General features: G+C 43.6%; 1 protein-coding gene across 1 annotated transcript in view; it reads left to right on the forward strand.

Annotated features, from left to right (window-relative positions):
* Positions 1–272: 272 nt before the first annotated feature.
* KCNJ6 (potassium inwardly rectifying channel subfamily J member 6) overlaps positions 273–16,470 on the forward strand; it is an 82,868-nt gene continuing 66,670 nt past the window's right edge. Inside the window, exon 1 of the mRNA XM_010959434.2 lies at positions 273–1,408. Within this exon, the coding sequence (XP_010957736.2) occupies positions 385–1,408 (1,024 nt within the window). The 5' untranslated portion in view covers positions 273–384. The remainder of the gene's footprint in view (positions 1,409–16,470) is intronic.

Here is a 16,470-nt window from a genome sequence, read left to right on the forward strand (position 1 = left end):
TCACATAGTGGGGTTAAGACTTCAACATATGGATTTGGGGGGATACAGTTCAGTCCATAACAGGCAGCCTGTCCGAGAGCCCACAATGGCTAAGTGGCAGAACCAAAACTGTCTGAATCTAAACATTTCTTTATCCAGAGTGCGCTGCCTTTCCCATGCCACAGCATCTCAGATAGAACAGGGAGACATCCCGCTGTAAGGACTGGTTCTGAGGACTTGCTGGCAGGGAGACAGCTTCACAGCAGTAAGCTCTGTCCTGGTGGGAAGGGCAGTGAAGTCCTTACACAAGCTAGAGCTCAGAGCACAGAGGTCCAAGGCAGCCTGCCCAGGTGATGCAAAAAAAAAAAAAAAAAAGCTTCATCTACTCTGTTAATAGGTACACAAATGGTATTTGTTTTCCTACCATGTCATACACAGTGGGGATTCCATGATCCCCCAAAAGCCAGCATTTCATTCCGCTTTTCTTTTCTTTTCTCCAAACCACCAGCTAACGTCCTGGAGGGCGACTCCATGGACCAGGATGTTGAGAGCCCTGTGACCATTCACCAGCCAAAGTTGCCTAAGCAGGCCAGGGATGACCTGCCAAGACACATCAGCCGGGACCGGACCAAAAGGAAAATCCAGAGGTACGTGCGGAAAGATGGGAAGTGCAACGTCCACCACGGCAACGTGAGGGAGACCTACCGCTACCTGACCGACATCTTCACCACCTTAGTAGACCTCAAGTGGAGGTTCAACCTGTTGATTTTCGTCATGGTTTACACGGTGACATGGCTCTTTTTTGGGATGATCTGGTGGCTAATTGCGTACATCCGAGGAGATATGGACCACATAGAGGACCCTTCATGGACTCCCTGCGTCACCAACCTCAACGGGTTCGTCTCTGCTTTTTTATTCTCCATAGAGACAGAAACCACCATCGGCTATGGCTACCGGGTCATCACGGACAAGTGCCCGGAGGGAATTATTCTCCTCTTAATCCAGTCTGTGTTGGGGTCCATTGTCAATGCATTCATGGTGGGATGCATGTTTGTAAAAATATCGCAACCCAAGAAGAGGGCAGAGACCCTGGTTTTTTCCACCCATGCAGTGATCTCCATGCGGGATGGGAAACTATGCCTGATGTTCCGAGTTGGGGATCTGAGGAATTCCCACATCGTGGAGGCTTCCATCAGAGCCAAGTTGATCAAATCCAAACAGACCTCCGAGGGGGAGTTCATACCCTTGAATCAGACAGATATCAACGTAGGGTATTACACTGGGGATGACCGTCTGTTTCTGGTGTCACCACTCATCATCAGCCATGAAATTAACCAACAGAGTCCTTTCTGGGAGATCTCCAAAGCCCAGCTGCCCAAAGAGGAACTGGAAATTGTGGTCATCCTAGAAGGAATGGTGGAAGCTACAGGTAAGGCGTTTTCCGTGCTGGGCTATCTGTGGGATCCATGCTTATTTTAAACTGGACCTCACATTCTTGTTTACAACAAAATACGGAAAACTGAACATCACTCACTACTGACACTGCCTCCTTAGTCATGAACTAGGATGCCACTGGTCCTGTAGCCTTAAGTATATCCACCAAGAAGTCTAACCATTTAGAAGAAGAAGTCTAACCATTTTCAAAGTCCTTTGGAAAATAAATTGATAAACTTTTTTTAAAAAAACACCTCTTAATATAGTTTAAATTTTGAAGTATTTACTTAAATTAAAATTTGACCTGTCTCTAAAGCACTTTTTAGGCAGTTTTTAAAACATTGTTTAATTTAAATACTTAAGGTTATTTATTGCCAAGCCAGGGGGAAGAAGTTAAGCCTTTCAGAGGAAGCCTGACAAATTGTTTTAATAAAAATGCAATTTCTCCCCTTTTTTGGAAGCTATTTGCAAGAAAAACCCATAGCATTGGTTTTCCTTTTATATCAAGTGAGCGTGTGGTGTCTTACCATAATCTACCCACTAAACCCCCAGTAGACAAGATAACACAGACCCAGCATATAACTCAAGCAAGAAAGGAAAAAAAATGAGATCCCCTTCTCATAACGCTATCGATGCTTCTGCTATGGAGAGCTAACCATTGGAGTGTTTTAACAAAGATGGTCTGTTCTCCAAAATAGAGAAATGATCTGTTTTTAATGACATCTTCACTCATGTCTTAACTTCACACGTGTTACGCATCCCAACAGCAAAGCAGGTTCTGCCCATATTTATCTGCAACTTTCCACAAAATAGAGCCATAAACTCTGACTGAAGCTAACGATAGTGCCCCACAGGGAAAGAATGAGCTAGAACACCAGTCCACGCACTGCTTTACTGTTCTTCTGAGTTACCAATATTGGCCTCAGAATCCTCTTTAGTTATATGACCTGCCTTCTGTGCTCTGAGGTCTTCAACTGGAGGCTCAGGGTTGGTTTACATAATCTGAAAATGCACGGCCACCAGCTGGACCCCACGTTCTTCATCCACTCATCACCTGGATCTCAGTCATCCATCAAAGGAAAGTCATTGTTTCCATGTCTCTGCCCCCCTGGACCCAACTGGCAAGGTCATTACCCCTAACAAATTTCTCTCATGGTGGTAAAAACCTTTGCAATAAGTTTTTTTAAATGCAACAAACAATGAAAATGTGAGTAGAAAGCTTTGCATGGAGCTCAGTGATATGAGTGTGCTCCTTTGCCTAAAACCAAAAGAACATGGAAAATAAAATAATTACTGTGAAGTTCTAAAATAGTGCTGCATACGTGAACGGAGCTATATGCACCCTGAACCTGACTGTGGGGTGCACTTGTGATGCGATAAGTGTGTGGGAGGAGGAAGGAGAGGAGAGGAGGCCCAGCGGGGGTAAAAAAATGAATCACACAGGGAGCTCTGTCATTTTCCCACTGACCAGAAATTTCTCCCGCCTCGGCTGAGCACAGGGACTCTGGATCCCCCTAGTGGTGGCCACTGAGGTACAGCCTCTGGCAGCATAAACTGACCACTGGTGACGCGGTTTTATTATTCAATTCCTCACTACAAACTCTCCCGATAGGACAGGAAGGAGGGCAGTGGACAAGCCTTGTTATCTCCCATCTCTGAGCACAAGAAGCAAAAGCCACTGGAGATGTGCCCTCTGGTTACTGGTGCTAATCTGAGCTTCAAACTGCAAAGCTGTCCCAGTCTTGAAAAAATAGACAAATCCAAAATCAGCGAATTTTCTTTGCGATGTCCCTAAGTCGGAATCCTCCCTAGGAGAGACCCTGTCTCTCTGATGACAGCTTGTAATGAGTGAGGCTTTCCGATGAGAGGAGCATCATTTTGTTGGTAATTAACAGTGATACTTGCCTCTGAGCATTCAGTGGCCTTTCTACTGCTTTCTTAGAGAAAACTGGGAATTTGCCAGCAAAGAGAATCAAAACACCCCTATTCCTGGGAAAAGGCAACCACTGTTAACTTTCTTAAAATAATAATTTTCTGCAAAGTGGAGAGAGGAGGGCTCTAGAAAGTTCTGTGTTCGTCTAGAAGCTGGACACGTCTTGATACTTTCCTGAAAGGATTCATACAGTTCAGTCTTTCTAGCACGTTTGGTCTCTTGAACTTCAGGGGGAGGATTTTTCCTTTGTGAATAAAAAGCATAGTTGGGATTTACAGGAATTAAGCAGACCCTTGGAGGGGGAAATGCTTCAGTGAATTAAAGTCACAGGAAAAAAAATAAATGTGGACCAAATGCACACTGAGAAAAGCAAATTTACCAGGACCTAATTATTCATCACAGGGCTAGATGGGAAATCAGAAGCCATGAAAACAGCAAGCCGACCCAAAACGACTTGTTTTACTCATCACTTCTTTCAAAAATGTCGTGGTTGACCTTAAATAACTCTCACTGATCTCAATTAGGGGACCTCTTTCAAGGATGAGCCCCTCACCGCCACCCCTGCAATGCCATCTTCCTGACACACACATCGTGAGCACACGATGACTCTGACATGTTTTCTGGAGACCCGAGATCTCGTGCGGCAGGCTGACCGTGCGGGTCCTGCAGCCTGCTGGGCTCTCAGGCCCCGCACTGGCCAGCAGGGCGACACATCATATTCCAGCCCCAGCTGTGCCTAGCCATGTTACTCAGGGTCAGGTGCATCTTTAGAAAAATGCATGTAAGCTCCTTGAAGGCCAGATGTGAGTCTTGCCCACCTTTGATGTCCTGAGGCTCCTGGTCCCAGTCCTTCACTCCATAGGTTCTCTGGCCTCATAAAAGAGAGACCCACACCCACAAAAGACAGCTGTCTTGATGGACAGCTTCACTCTGGTCCTGCCCAGAGTCAGGGAATGTGTGACCTCTCAAGAACCTTCCAGTCATGTGATTCTATTTTTGAAAGTGAATCAAACCCTGGAAAATTCTGACACCAGCCACCCAGACATCTGGGGACTGGCTGTGTCTCATCCCACAAATATATTTTTAAAGGGGGCCCTTTATGTTCCTGACACATGGGCAATTTTGAGATAGTGATGTTTACAGCAGGGTTCACAGCTACATAAACAAACATGCAGAGCAGCTGTGGCAAGTATGCATTAAAATAGTAAAGCATTCATATAGGCTGTTATTTATAGAGGGCAAATTGGCCTGGAGGCTAGATGACAGCTACACAGAGCTGGGCCCGTTGCCAGCCAGCTCCTCACTATAGCATTTCTGATTGATGAACTTCCATATTTACCCCCAACCATTATGCAACTATGACAAGCAGCCCTTCCCAACACCTCAGCAAATATGCCTCCTTAGGATGAATCCCCATTAAGCTTTTTTTTCTTACATTTTTTCTTATGGAAACTATAAAACTTATACAAAAGTGGACCAAATCTTATAATTAACTCCCACGTACCCATCATTCAGTTTCTCTAATTGTCCATTCATGGCCAAACTTTCTCCATCTGTGTCACCACTCACTAACTGCCCCCCAATGTGAGATCATTTTATCTGCAAATATTTCAATGTGTGCCTCTAAAAACTAAGGATTCTTTCAAGAACATAACTATAACACCATTACAATGGCTAAAATAATTAATGATCATTTCTTAAGATCCAATATCTACTAAGTGTTCCAATTTCCAATTGTCTCAGAAATGTCTTTTTAATTTTTTTCAAATCTGCTTGTTTGAATCCAAAAGAGGCTAACACACTGTGATTGGCTGGGATCTCTTCTAAGCCCCTTCTCTAGGAGTTCCCCTTCCATCTCTGTGGGGTTTTTTCCTTTCAAGTTTTTCTCAAAGAAGAGTATCTCTGAAATATTTATATGTTATGAGGAAAACGGGGAGAAGTGGAAGGTGGGAGGAGGCCAACTTAATGAAGATATACTAGATAACATTTTATAGATGAGGAAACAGGGCTGACCGTCCAAAAGTCAGGATCTATGGGTTGCCAAGGAGGAAGGGGGAGTGTATATCAGACCCAGGGGAAGGCACACCGGAAGCAGGTGAGGGCAAACCGGAAGAAGACCAAGGCAAACCAGCCTTCACCGTAGAAAAGCTCAGCTCTGTTGCTTGAATAACTTTATTCACGTGCAGAGAGTTTAGTCACATAAATCACGTCACAGATCATAGGATTTTTGAGTTGAAGAGTCTTTGCTCTCCTCTTACTTATTGCGGAAATGGAGACCCAGCAGGACTAGGGACCTGGTTAAGGTCAAACAGCTGCTGGCAGAGCAAGAACCGGAACTGTTGTCCAGCCTCCACGTTCAGTGCTTTTTGTGTCATGAATGTGTTGGTTCATGAGGATTCTGTAGCGCAACAACCCCCCAAAAAGCAGCTAGTGTTTCATGGGCAGACAGGCTCTCTTTTCTTTTCTGTCACCATTAGTTCTTTTCCTTTAGGGTTTCTCTGTTGGTCTCCGATGTTATGTTCATTTTAAAATTCTTTATTACATTCACATGAGTTTTTAGCAACAATATCTGAAAATGAGATGTGCCACAAAACAGTTCTGAAATCAAAATTAAATAAGTACCATCGACAAAAAATACTCCTGGGAAAATATGATGTCCTCTCAAATCTGATTTCCAAGCAGCATTTCTCTCTGCTGCAATCAAAATGCCACTTCACTATAATAAGGGAGAACATGAGATCAAAGAGTCTGGAAAGGTGACGTTTCTCAGCTGAGATGGTTGAGGTTTAGCATTACAGTACTTTCAGGCTGTTTCTGCTAATGATGTTTCATAGCCATTATATTTTTCAAACCTCATTTTCTCCTTTTGGTAAGTTACTGGTAATGCCCCCACTGACAAGGCAATATCTCCAGATTTACCATTTTTCTTTTAAGAGTTATACCCCAACTACCTAGCCTGGGAAAAGAGTTAATTGTTAAGATCTGAAATGCTAAGATCTTGGGTGAAAATTTCTGGGTAAATCTCTATAAGGTGCAATTTTTTAAAAATCCAAAGATGTGACTTTATTTTTCCTAGATAGAAATCTACAGCTTATCAACATCAAGAAATCCAACTAACCTTTCTTCTTTGAGCATTAGTTTCCAGTGATTTATTTGGGGCTTCCTCCCAAATATCCACCCCAGTATAATATACCCCAGTAGTGTCATTGGCTGGATAAAAACTGATAATAGCTTCTCCCTAAATATGGTAAACTTTCCGTGATCCTAAACAGTTTGCAGACACTGTGTTCTGCCTAATAATCTGAGGTTGGATGCTGTAGAGGACATATAGAATTTTACAGTTTTTTCACCACTCCTCTAAAGGAAAGAATACTATAACTCTGTTAAACATTATAACTTTATTAAAAATTTCTCATAATTGAGAAGTTACCTAGGGTCTCATAACTTAGAAGGCAGTGTATCAAGTTCACCATATATTATCGTGGTTGAAAAGACAAAAACACTGGATAATTATAAAAATTTTCATTATTAAAACATCAGTACCAGAAAATCCATTGTTCTTCTCCAAATGGGCCATGAGGAGCTACTGAAATAGTTGCTCAATAGAAGTCAGTGATGGTCACATAATATATACAATTTAAAATTCAAAACCAAGGAGAAAAATAGACTAGCATCTAAAAGTTAGGTCTGACTCAAAAGTCAATATTCTTGTTGGGAAGAAACTGCACCTTTCCAATTAAGAGATGAGTGTCAAATAGTAGGAAACCTCTAATTAGTGTATCCTTAAATAAATCAAGCTTTATTATTTCCTAGAGCATTCAGTAGTATGAGGGCTGACAGTATGATGCCAGGGCAGCAGTCCTGCTGGACAATTTCTAATGACCGGAAGACGACCATCGGGGGAAACCATGTAAATTATTCACACACACACACACACACACACACACACACACACACACCCCTCTGCTAAATAATTAAACAGCTAGAGTAATAATTAATAATTAAATAAAATTTTAATAATTATTTATTAAATAAAATTTATTTATTTAATAAATAATTAAATAAAATTTAATAATTAATAATTAAATAAAAATTTAATAATTAAACCTCTCTCTGCCACATCTCAGTTTATCTGTACTTCTTTGTGTCATTTATAGTGTCAGGCCATCTTGGGTTCAAACCACAGTTGCTACATTCATGGATTTACTTAACCTCTCTAATGCCTCAGTGTTGCCGCTCTAGAAGAGAAGCAATCATGGTACCCACCTCATCCGTGACTTTTCAACTTTACAGATTCTCTTAGGTCAGATCACTTCCGCCCCGCCAAGAGACTGCACAGGTGAAAGACAGTAGAGAGCAAAGCTTTGTAAGGAGGGAAGCCAGACATTTGGGAGGGCCTGTCCCAGGAGCTGGCTCCATTGTTTCTGGGGACCTGCAGCTGGTGTCTCCAGAGAAGGACAAATGACTCCCCTCTGAAGACACTCTGTATAGTCAAATAGCAAATGGCAACCTGCGATAGCCAGTGCAAGAAATGCACACTCACAACATGAGAGTAAATGCCAGCCTGGCCTCTGTCCCAGTTATCTCCCATGAAGTAAAAATCGATGGGATTTGAATTAATGAGGATCACTGGACGCAGAAGAGACTTTGCATTCCTATAGATAGTAACATTTCATCATTATAATTTCTGTCCAAAGTGGACATGAATATAGATTATTCTCAGGTCTTCTAAGGCAACTGCTCAAGGAGGACAGGATCAAGAGTCTGCATTTGAAAGCACTGTTTCTAAGTCCCAATTCCCCTGCTAGGTTTTTCATAGGAACTCTAAGGTGTCAGTTGATGCCCCAATTTGGAGAATGTATATTTGTGCCATTAACTCAACTCAACTGAATAATATTTATTTCCATAATAAGTCCTTATAGATACTTCTGCTTTAAAGTACAGATATACTTCAGTCAAGTGGACAGTGAGTGTGAATTTCTATACAGCCAATTCCATTGTTTTCTATTTACTGAGAATGATAAAGATACTGTAGCAGTCGGCTTTGGCTCCATCGTGCTGCAGTAACAAACAACCCCAAGGGCTTAAAACACAAAGGTTTATTTCTCATATACATTACACGTCAGCTGCAGCTCTGTTCACATGTTGTTGTCTCCAGGATGCAGACTGAAGGAGCGACCCTGGGTAGACATGCCATTTTCCTGACAGGGAGAAAAAGAGGGAGAAATGACAGAACATCTCACTTCTGCTCACCATTTATTAATCATAGCAAGTCATATGGCAGTGCCTGATGTCCACAGAATAGGGGAATATAATTCTTTCACAGGGACTGGGAATAAATAATTCAGAACAAAATAGTACAATCTACCACAGATACCCAAGTGGTTTTGAAAACCCATTATGAGTTAAACATTTTTGCAAGTGAGGGTTTAAAATGTGCAGTAGTTATTAGTGTTGTTCACCAGATATGTCCAGCGTTCATCTTTCTAGATACATGTTGGCTCATATTCCCCTGTTTCCGTTGAATGAGGTCATGTGACTTACATTTGTCCCACCAGCATAAGCATATGTCATGAGTATCACTCTGAAGGAAACGTCACAAGCTAACACATGATAATTCCCTTCCTGTGTCTACAGTTCTCATGGAAGCATGTGTCACAGCGAAGTTTCTGTTATTCTGGACCCTTGACTGGCTTTGAATAGACCATTGCCGAGTCACTTGGGACTTGTAGCATGACTGAGAAATAGCCTTAAGTTGGGTTAAGCCACTGAAATTTGTGTTGTTTGTTACCCTGGTATTAACAAGCTTATCTTGCCTGACACAAAATGTCATGCAAATATTTTGACCCGTTGGCTGTTGTACACTGCTAATAGCTCCAGACTTGCCAGGAAATGACAAGTGTATACAAAAGCACAGTGATAGTAGTCATTACTGATTAAAGTTTATTAGTATGCTGACAATTATGGCTCAATGATATGTTCTCTTTTGATCACGGATCTTGGCTTCCCAATCAGGCTCACCTCACCTAACCGCAGGAGGCAGGTAGGGGCAATCAGCTCTTGCGAAACCGTTGGCACTCAGTCTCTTGAAAGGGCGTCTACTTGTTCATACTCTTAGACTGCCCCCAACTCAGCATTATCAGGCAACCACACCAGTTGATGCCCTGGTCCAACCGCATCCATAACAGCCTGGTGCTATGCCAAGTATAACCCAAAGTGCAAACAAGCATCCAGCTTGGAAACCCTTAGGGGAGGTAAAAACAAAATTTAACACTGAAAGAGAAGAATTAATTTTGACTCTGAGCTTCCTGCCCAAAAGCAGGAATAATATAATAAGAAGATTTAGGCTTTGACCAGCCTAATTAAACCCTGTTGGAGTTTCCATTTCACTGCACAACATCCCACAAGACCATTTTTTGGGTTTGATGATGGTGATAATTTTTCTCTAGTCTCTGAGGCCATCCTTAGAAGATATTAATTAAACATTTGCTAAGAATATGCATTTTCTTTTACATTTTCTCAAGCATTATTAATTACATAGGGTATTTTTTAAATTAATTTGTTATGGAATGAGTGATTCTTTAAATTCTATAGTGCTTTACAGTTTTCAAGTTTCACACACATGACTTCATATTATCCTATAATAACCCTTTTCATTCCCCCTACCCTCATATTTCCCCTCCCCTCTCCCCACTGGTAATCACTCGTTTGTTCTCTATATCTATGTGTCTGCTTCTTTTTTGTTTTATTTACGTTTGTTGTATTTTTTAGATTCCACATGTAAGTGATATCATACAGTATTTGTCTTTCTCTGTCTGATTTATTTCATTTAATATAATATCCTCCAAGTCCACCCATTTTCTTGCAAATGGCAAATTTTCATTATTTTTTATGGCCACATAGTATTCCACTGTGTGTAAATACCACATCTTCTTTATCCATTCATTGGTTGATGGACACTTAGGTTGCTTCCATATTTTGATAATTGTAAATAATGCTGCTGTGAACATTGGGGTGCATGTATCTTTTCAAATTAGTGTTTTCATATTTTTTCAGGCATATACCCAGGAGTAGAATTGCTGGGTCATTTTGTATTTCTATCTTTAGATTTTTGAGAAACCACCACACTGTTTTCCACAGTGGCTGCACCAATTTACACTCCCATCAACAGTGTACAAGGGTTCCCTTTTCTTTACATCCTAGCCAATATTTGTAATTTGTGGCCTTTTTGAAAATAGCCATTCTGACAGCTATGGTGTGATATCACATTGTGGTTTTGATTTGCACTTCCATATAGGGTGAATATTAATAGAAATCTGTGAAAGCTGATGGATAAAGGAGGGGCTGGTGGGTAATGATATTAGATAAGAATACACAGGAGGGAGCACTGAGGAGGCAAGACTGAAGGTTGAGTCTAAAATGGACTAGTGCAATGTTCACATTGGCCCAAAATTAAGTATGTTTAATAAAGCTCAAAGATCTAAAGTAGTAATAAAGTACTAGTAATAAAGAATTTGCTTTAGATACTTGGTTATATATACATTGTATGTCTCCCCAAACAAAGTTGGAAAAGGTGTAAAACCTATGAGGAACAAAAATAACACTCATCTATGATTCTTGCAGAAGCTCGTAAGAATCCACAAGGCCCAACATGGGGCAAAGAGATTTCTAAACACCTCTGTGGGTCTTTCCAGCATGATCCCTTTGTGTTCACCCAGACGGATCTCAGCATGTTCAGCCCAGCCTGCAGACCCTGTGTCAACCCCCAAGCCTAAGAGAAGAAAGAGGTCACGTTCATTAAGCCAACAATAGATAGGTCATGACTACATGTAAGGGGGTAGGTTTATTGGCCATCAACAAATCAGGCCAAGAACAAGGAAGGACAGGGATGTTTCTAAATAGAGCTTCACAGCCTCTGCTGCTGTGAGGACCTGGCACAGAGTCACACCTTGTGCTTGGTGGACGACTTAGCAAAAGCCTCATCTACGCTGGAAATGTCCATTCCTGACATTGAAGGGACGAGCTGTGGGCACTTGGAGTTCCCATGGCAGCAAAGCAAGGTGTCCTCTATTGCCACGTTGAAGGGTAAAATGACACAGTGGCACTTCTTTCCCTGAGTTCACTCTGATGCATGCTCACCCACGTGGGAGGGGGCATCTCATGAACAATGAGCATCTTTAACCTGGGAAGGCGGTAGCCCAGGGGACAGGAGGCAGAGAAGATGCTAGACAAAAATCTGCTGTTGTCTTCAGAGCTTCTCGTGTGTCCCGCCCTAGGGTCTCTTCTTCTGATGAAACAAAATCCTGGGATGGACCCAAGGAGAACGCATTTCAATTTAAATGCTTAGTCTGTTTATTTTCCCATCCACCAAAATCACGATTTCCACTTCCTCCTCTTTCTTCAGTCCTCCAGTACTACTCCCACTTGGATAACAACCTGGCTTCACACTTCGCTGAGAAAATAGAAGCCATCAGACTGGAAGGCTGGCATCCCTGCAGGGGTCTATCCACCACCCCACCCGGGCCTTCTACCACTGTCTGTCTTCCCTCCTGTAACTGTGAGGTTCTGTTCAATCCAGGACCAACCTCGGATTCTATGCCTTCCTCACGCTTAGAGATGTTAATACTGCACCACCCTCTCCCCCATCATCAAGTTTTTTCTAAACAGTTTATTTCCATCATCATAAAAACATTTCCTAATATCTACCATTTTTAAGAACAAACAAAAACAAAACTACACTTCTCCTGGTACCGTGTCCCTTTCCAGTATGATCCCATTTCTTGATTCTCTTTCCCATATTTCTTCTAGAAAGAATTGTCTGCATCTCCATCGACAATTTTTTACTTCTGGCTCCAAATGAGCTTCCATTGCTAGCACACTGAAACTCACCAACAATGTCCATCCTGCCAGGTCCAAAGGCCACCCCTCTATTCCTATCTTCCTGGGCCTCTTCACGTCAACCCTGTTGACCACTGCCTTCTTCCCTAGCCTTTCTTCCCTGATGTTCATCACGACTTCTGCTTTCCCTCCTTCTTCAATGAAAGCTCCTTTCCATCCTCATCTTCAAGCTACTTCTCCTTTTCCCAAAACCTCAGAGCCCACTCCATCCAGAGTCCTATTCTCCATCAGCCCTCTCAGTGACTTCAGCCAGGCCCCTGGCTTTAATTACCATCTTTTTTGCTTTTGACATCAAATTTCTATCTCTGGTCCTAACCTTTCCCCAGAGCTCTGAACTCAAAGATCCAGCTGCCTACCTGGCATCTCTATTTAGGTGCCTAACAAGCTTGTACAACAAATGTGACCAAAGCAGAAACTAGAGTGCCTAGAATCCCCTAGAGTCTGCTCCCCTCTCCAATCTCCCCCTGTTCATAAACACATCATCAGCCACGCCTTGACTTGCACCAGAAACTGCAGCAGCATCCTTGATTCATCTCTGGCCCTTATCATCTAGAAGTCCCATAGATGTGGCTTCCCAAATCTGCCCAGCTTTGTGGTTACAACCCTAGACTGAGTTGTCATAACATGGAGGAAATGGTGTTCAACTGGATCTCACTGCTTAACTCTGACCACCGTACAAAAGTCCACTTTGCACACAGCAGCCAGAGTGATGTTAATAAAATGTAAACCAGAGCAAGTCATTCCCATTCTGAAAACCCTCCAATGGATTCTGGCTGCGCTTGGAAAATCCAGGTTCCCTGCACGGCCTACAAGGCCCTCCTAGCCTGGCTCCAGCCTGCTTGCCTGCTTCCCCTTCCAACCACTTTTGCACCTGACTCACCATGATGTGGCCAAGTGGGTTTTCCATTCAGAGCACTCAGCTCTTACCAGAAGGTCTTCTCTGCCCACCCAGTTGAAACGAGCTCCCATCCCTGTGCACCTGTCACTCTGTATGGAACTTGTCACCAGCTGACATTGTCCCGTGGGCTTGTTTGTTAGCAATTAGAATGTGAACTCCTTGAGAGCAGGGCCTTGTCCTACTCTCTGCTCTACCCCCAGGACCAGGAGCAGTTCCTGGACCACAGTAGGCACCGGATAAACATGTAGGTGTAGAATAAATAAATGGAAGACTGAATGAGTGAAATATCCTATATGGTCACAAACCAGGTTGGTCCCTTAAACACCGAAAAAGTCCAGAGTCATTTAAAATTGCCCCCTGCCCCCTGCCCCCTTCCCCCACTAAAATCAACCTAACCTTGGTCAGCTTGAAGCCTCTCCCACCTGAATCTGGGAAACACTCCAAGAACCAGTTCCAACCACCCCTTCTCAGGCCGCTTCAAGGCTCCCTTCCAGTACCTGCCATTGAAGATCTTGGTGGCTCCCCTGGGCTCCATCCTGGAGACTGATCACCTCCTTCTGCACATCCTCCCAAAGCCACCCATCCCTGCCTCTTGGCATCAACTCCTATAGGTGTGCAGGTGGTTCCCACAAATGCAGCCCCACCTCTGTATCCTGAGTTCCAGATCCAGAGAACTAACTGGTCCTGGATGTCTCCCATCTAAGTGGCTCTCAGGTCCCTTAAGTCTAACAGATCTGCTCCTTCTCCTGCATTCCATCCCTTGACTAATGGAGCCTCTAGTCTCCAGGTTGCTTGGGTCAGAAACTTGGTTATTATCTTATGTTCTCTCCTCCTTTGGACTCTGCAGCCTTCTCACTCCCAACTATTTTCCTAAGCCCAGGACTGCCTAACCCATAGGGCTTCTTTGTGCAAATGAGGAAAAGCCATCTTTTCTCAACTCTATTGCCATCTACTGGGTCATTCATGTCACAAATATATAAATGTATCTGTACCCCTTAGATGTAGTGAGTTGTGCAGTGTACAACCTGCACAACTGTGTGTGGTGGCCCTTGCTAAGCTTGCCCATATCATCTTGTACCTGTGTCCAGTATCCAAACGCCCTCTCCTCTCCAGCATCTTGGCCACTGCACTTGCTCACACCACAACTCCTCCCCTCCCGCATCCTGCCCGTCTTCCCCAATCCTGGACATTACACTGCTTCCATCCCAACTTCGACTTCCCTAACTGTAGATTCTCACTTCTGCAATTCCCCTCCTTGCAGTTATCAAAATACGCTTTATAATCTACAAAATCCCATACCCTCACTTCCCCCGCTCAAAACTCCCAGTGGCCGCCAAGTAGCTAAAGGCCAATCTCTTCTGCATGTCACAGCCATGCCACTTACCCAGGAGCCCTGTCATTTGCTCCTCTGCATGCATGTGCTGCTGGAATTCCCGAATACACCATGGGTTATTTTGCCTCTGGTCTGCACACGTGGTCCACCTAGAATATTCTCTTCCATTTACCTTCCCAGTAATGTCTACTCCCCACCAAACCTCCCTGCAGACACTGCCCCCTGGGAAACCCTTCTGACTGCTTGGCAAACTCAGGTGTCCTCCCGCTCTGCTTCCCTGCATTTCTACAAATCTCCACGATGTCTTACTGCATCCTGAGTGACTAATCACAGGGCTGGGTGTCCCCAGCAGACTTTATGTTTTTGCACATAAAGGTCATGCCCTGTCTTTTTTTCTATTCCCAACAATTCACCCAATCTCACACAGCATGGGTGCTCAGTGAAAGGCATGAATAACATCAATGGCTTTTTTTAAAGCAAGGTCTAAATGTGTCTCAGGCGCCCTGAAGCATTTCCTTTCACCTGGTACCATGTTACCCCAACTCTACTGAGAGCCAAGGGCCACACCTGCCTCCCCTATGAGGCTGTTTATCCTCTAATTTAAAAATTAAAGACATGCTTTATTAAAAGAGCCCGTTTGTTCTACAAGATCCTTTCTCCATCCAATATTCACCGTGCATCTTACAAATTCCATCCAATATAAATAAGATCGTTTATAGCAGAGATCTGAAAAGCAAACTTGGCCCAGAATTTGATCTCAAATCACACAGGGAACTCTGACAAGTATATGTATGACTGTGTCCCTTTTTAAAGCGAGTCTAGTCCACTGGAGACTCGCTGGGGACAGGAGACAGACTCCCAGAGCAAGTGGCCCTTAGGCCTTTCATTCCAACTCATCTTATGCACGGAGATGTCCCCTGATGCTGTCTGGTTCTGCTCTCGAATCTCCTCCCCTCTGCCAAGGGGCCAAGCAAATCACTCAGATGAGCAAATGGTGGGCAAGGGAGATCCCTTCACCTAAGCTTCTGATCCATAAATAAATAGGGGTCTCTCACAATCTAACCCTCACCCACTACAGAAATGAAAGATGCGGGTGGATGCCGAATCAGGACACACCACCCCACCTCCGAAGCCTCCTAGGACGGCTTTCTGAAGGTAGAAACTCAACAGGCAAGGTGTCTTAGGCTGAGATGTACTCACTCTGCAGGCAGGGATTTTCCAGAAACTTCCAGTGTCTGGCATTGTGCAGAGTTAGCCAAACACAGTCCCGCCCATAGGGAACTCACAGTTGAGAGCAGGAGGTTGGCAAAATGTTTTCTGTAAAGGGCCAGGTAGTAAATAGTTTAGACTGGTGATGTCCCTGTCATAACTACTCAACTCCGCTGCCTGAAAGTCGCCATGGGCAGTAAGTTTAACAACGAGCGTGGCTGTGCCCCAATAAAATTTTATTTATGGATGCATAATTTTCACATCATAAGACATTATTCTCCTTGAGGGCTTTTCCCAACCATTTAAAAATGTCAAAACTACTTTTAGTGCTCCCCTGTTCTAGGCAGTGGGACTGGACATAAAACCAAATTATAGTACAAGACAAAAATGCAATCAGGTAGACAAAGAACATTTTTACTGGGGAGGTGGGCCAGTGGGCACAGGAGCTGTCACTCGTACTCCCAGCCAGCACCCCACCTCGCCCGAGCTCCGCGTGACAGCAGCAAGCCAGGCAGCCCCCGGGAGGAGGGGGAGCAGCCGCAATCCAGCAAGATGAAATCACTTGCGTGTGCTTTTTCAATTTGCATTCCCCCAGAGTGAGAAGATAACAGGGAGCAGAGGGTTCCTGACCTTTGCGAGCGAGCTAAAATTGAACTCCTGTTCAAAAGAAGAGATGCGTCAGTAAACAGTGCTATTATTAACACCACGTTTAAAGGGGAAAAAAGAAAGAATGTGAGTGCCTTTGTTTCAGGGAGGGTGGCACTGACGCTCCCTTTTGTGCTTGCT

The sequence above is a fragment of the Camelus bactrianus genome, chromosome 1 (genome assembly GCF_048773025.1).
Source record: "Camelus bactrianus isolate YW-2024 breed Bactrian camel chromosome 1, ASM4877302v1, whole genome shotgun sequence".
NCBI classification, from domain to species: domain Eukaryota; kingdom Metazoa; phylum Chordata; class Mammalia; order Artiodactyla; family Camelidae; genus Camelus; species Camelus bactrianus.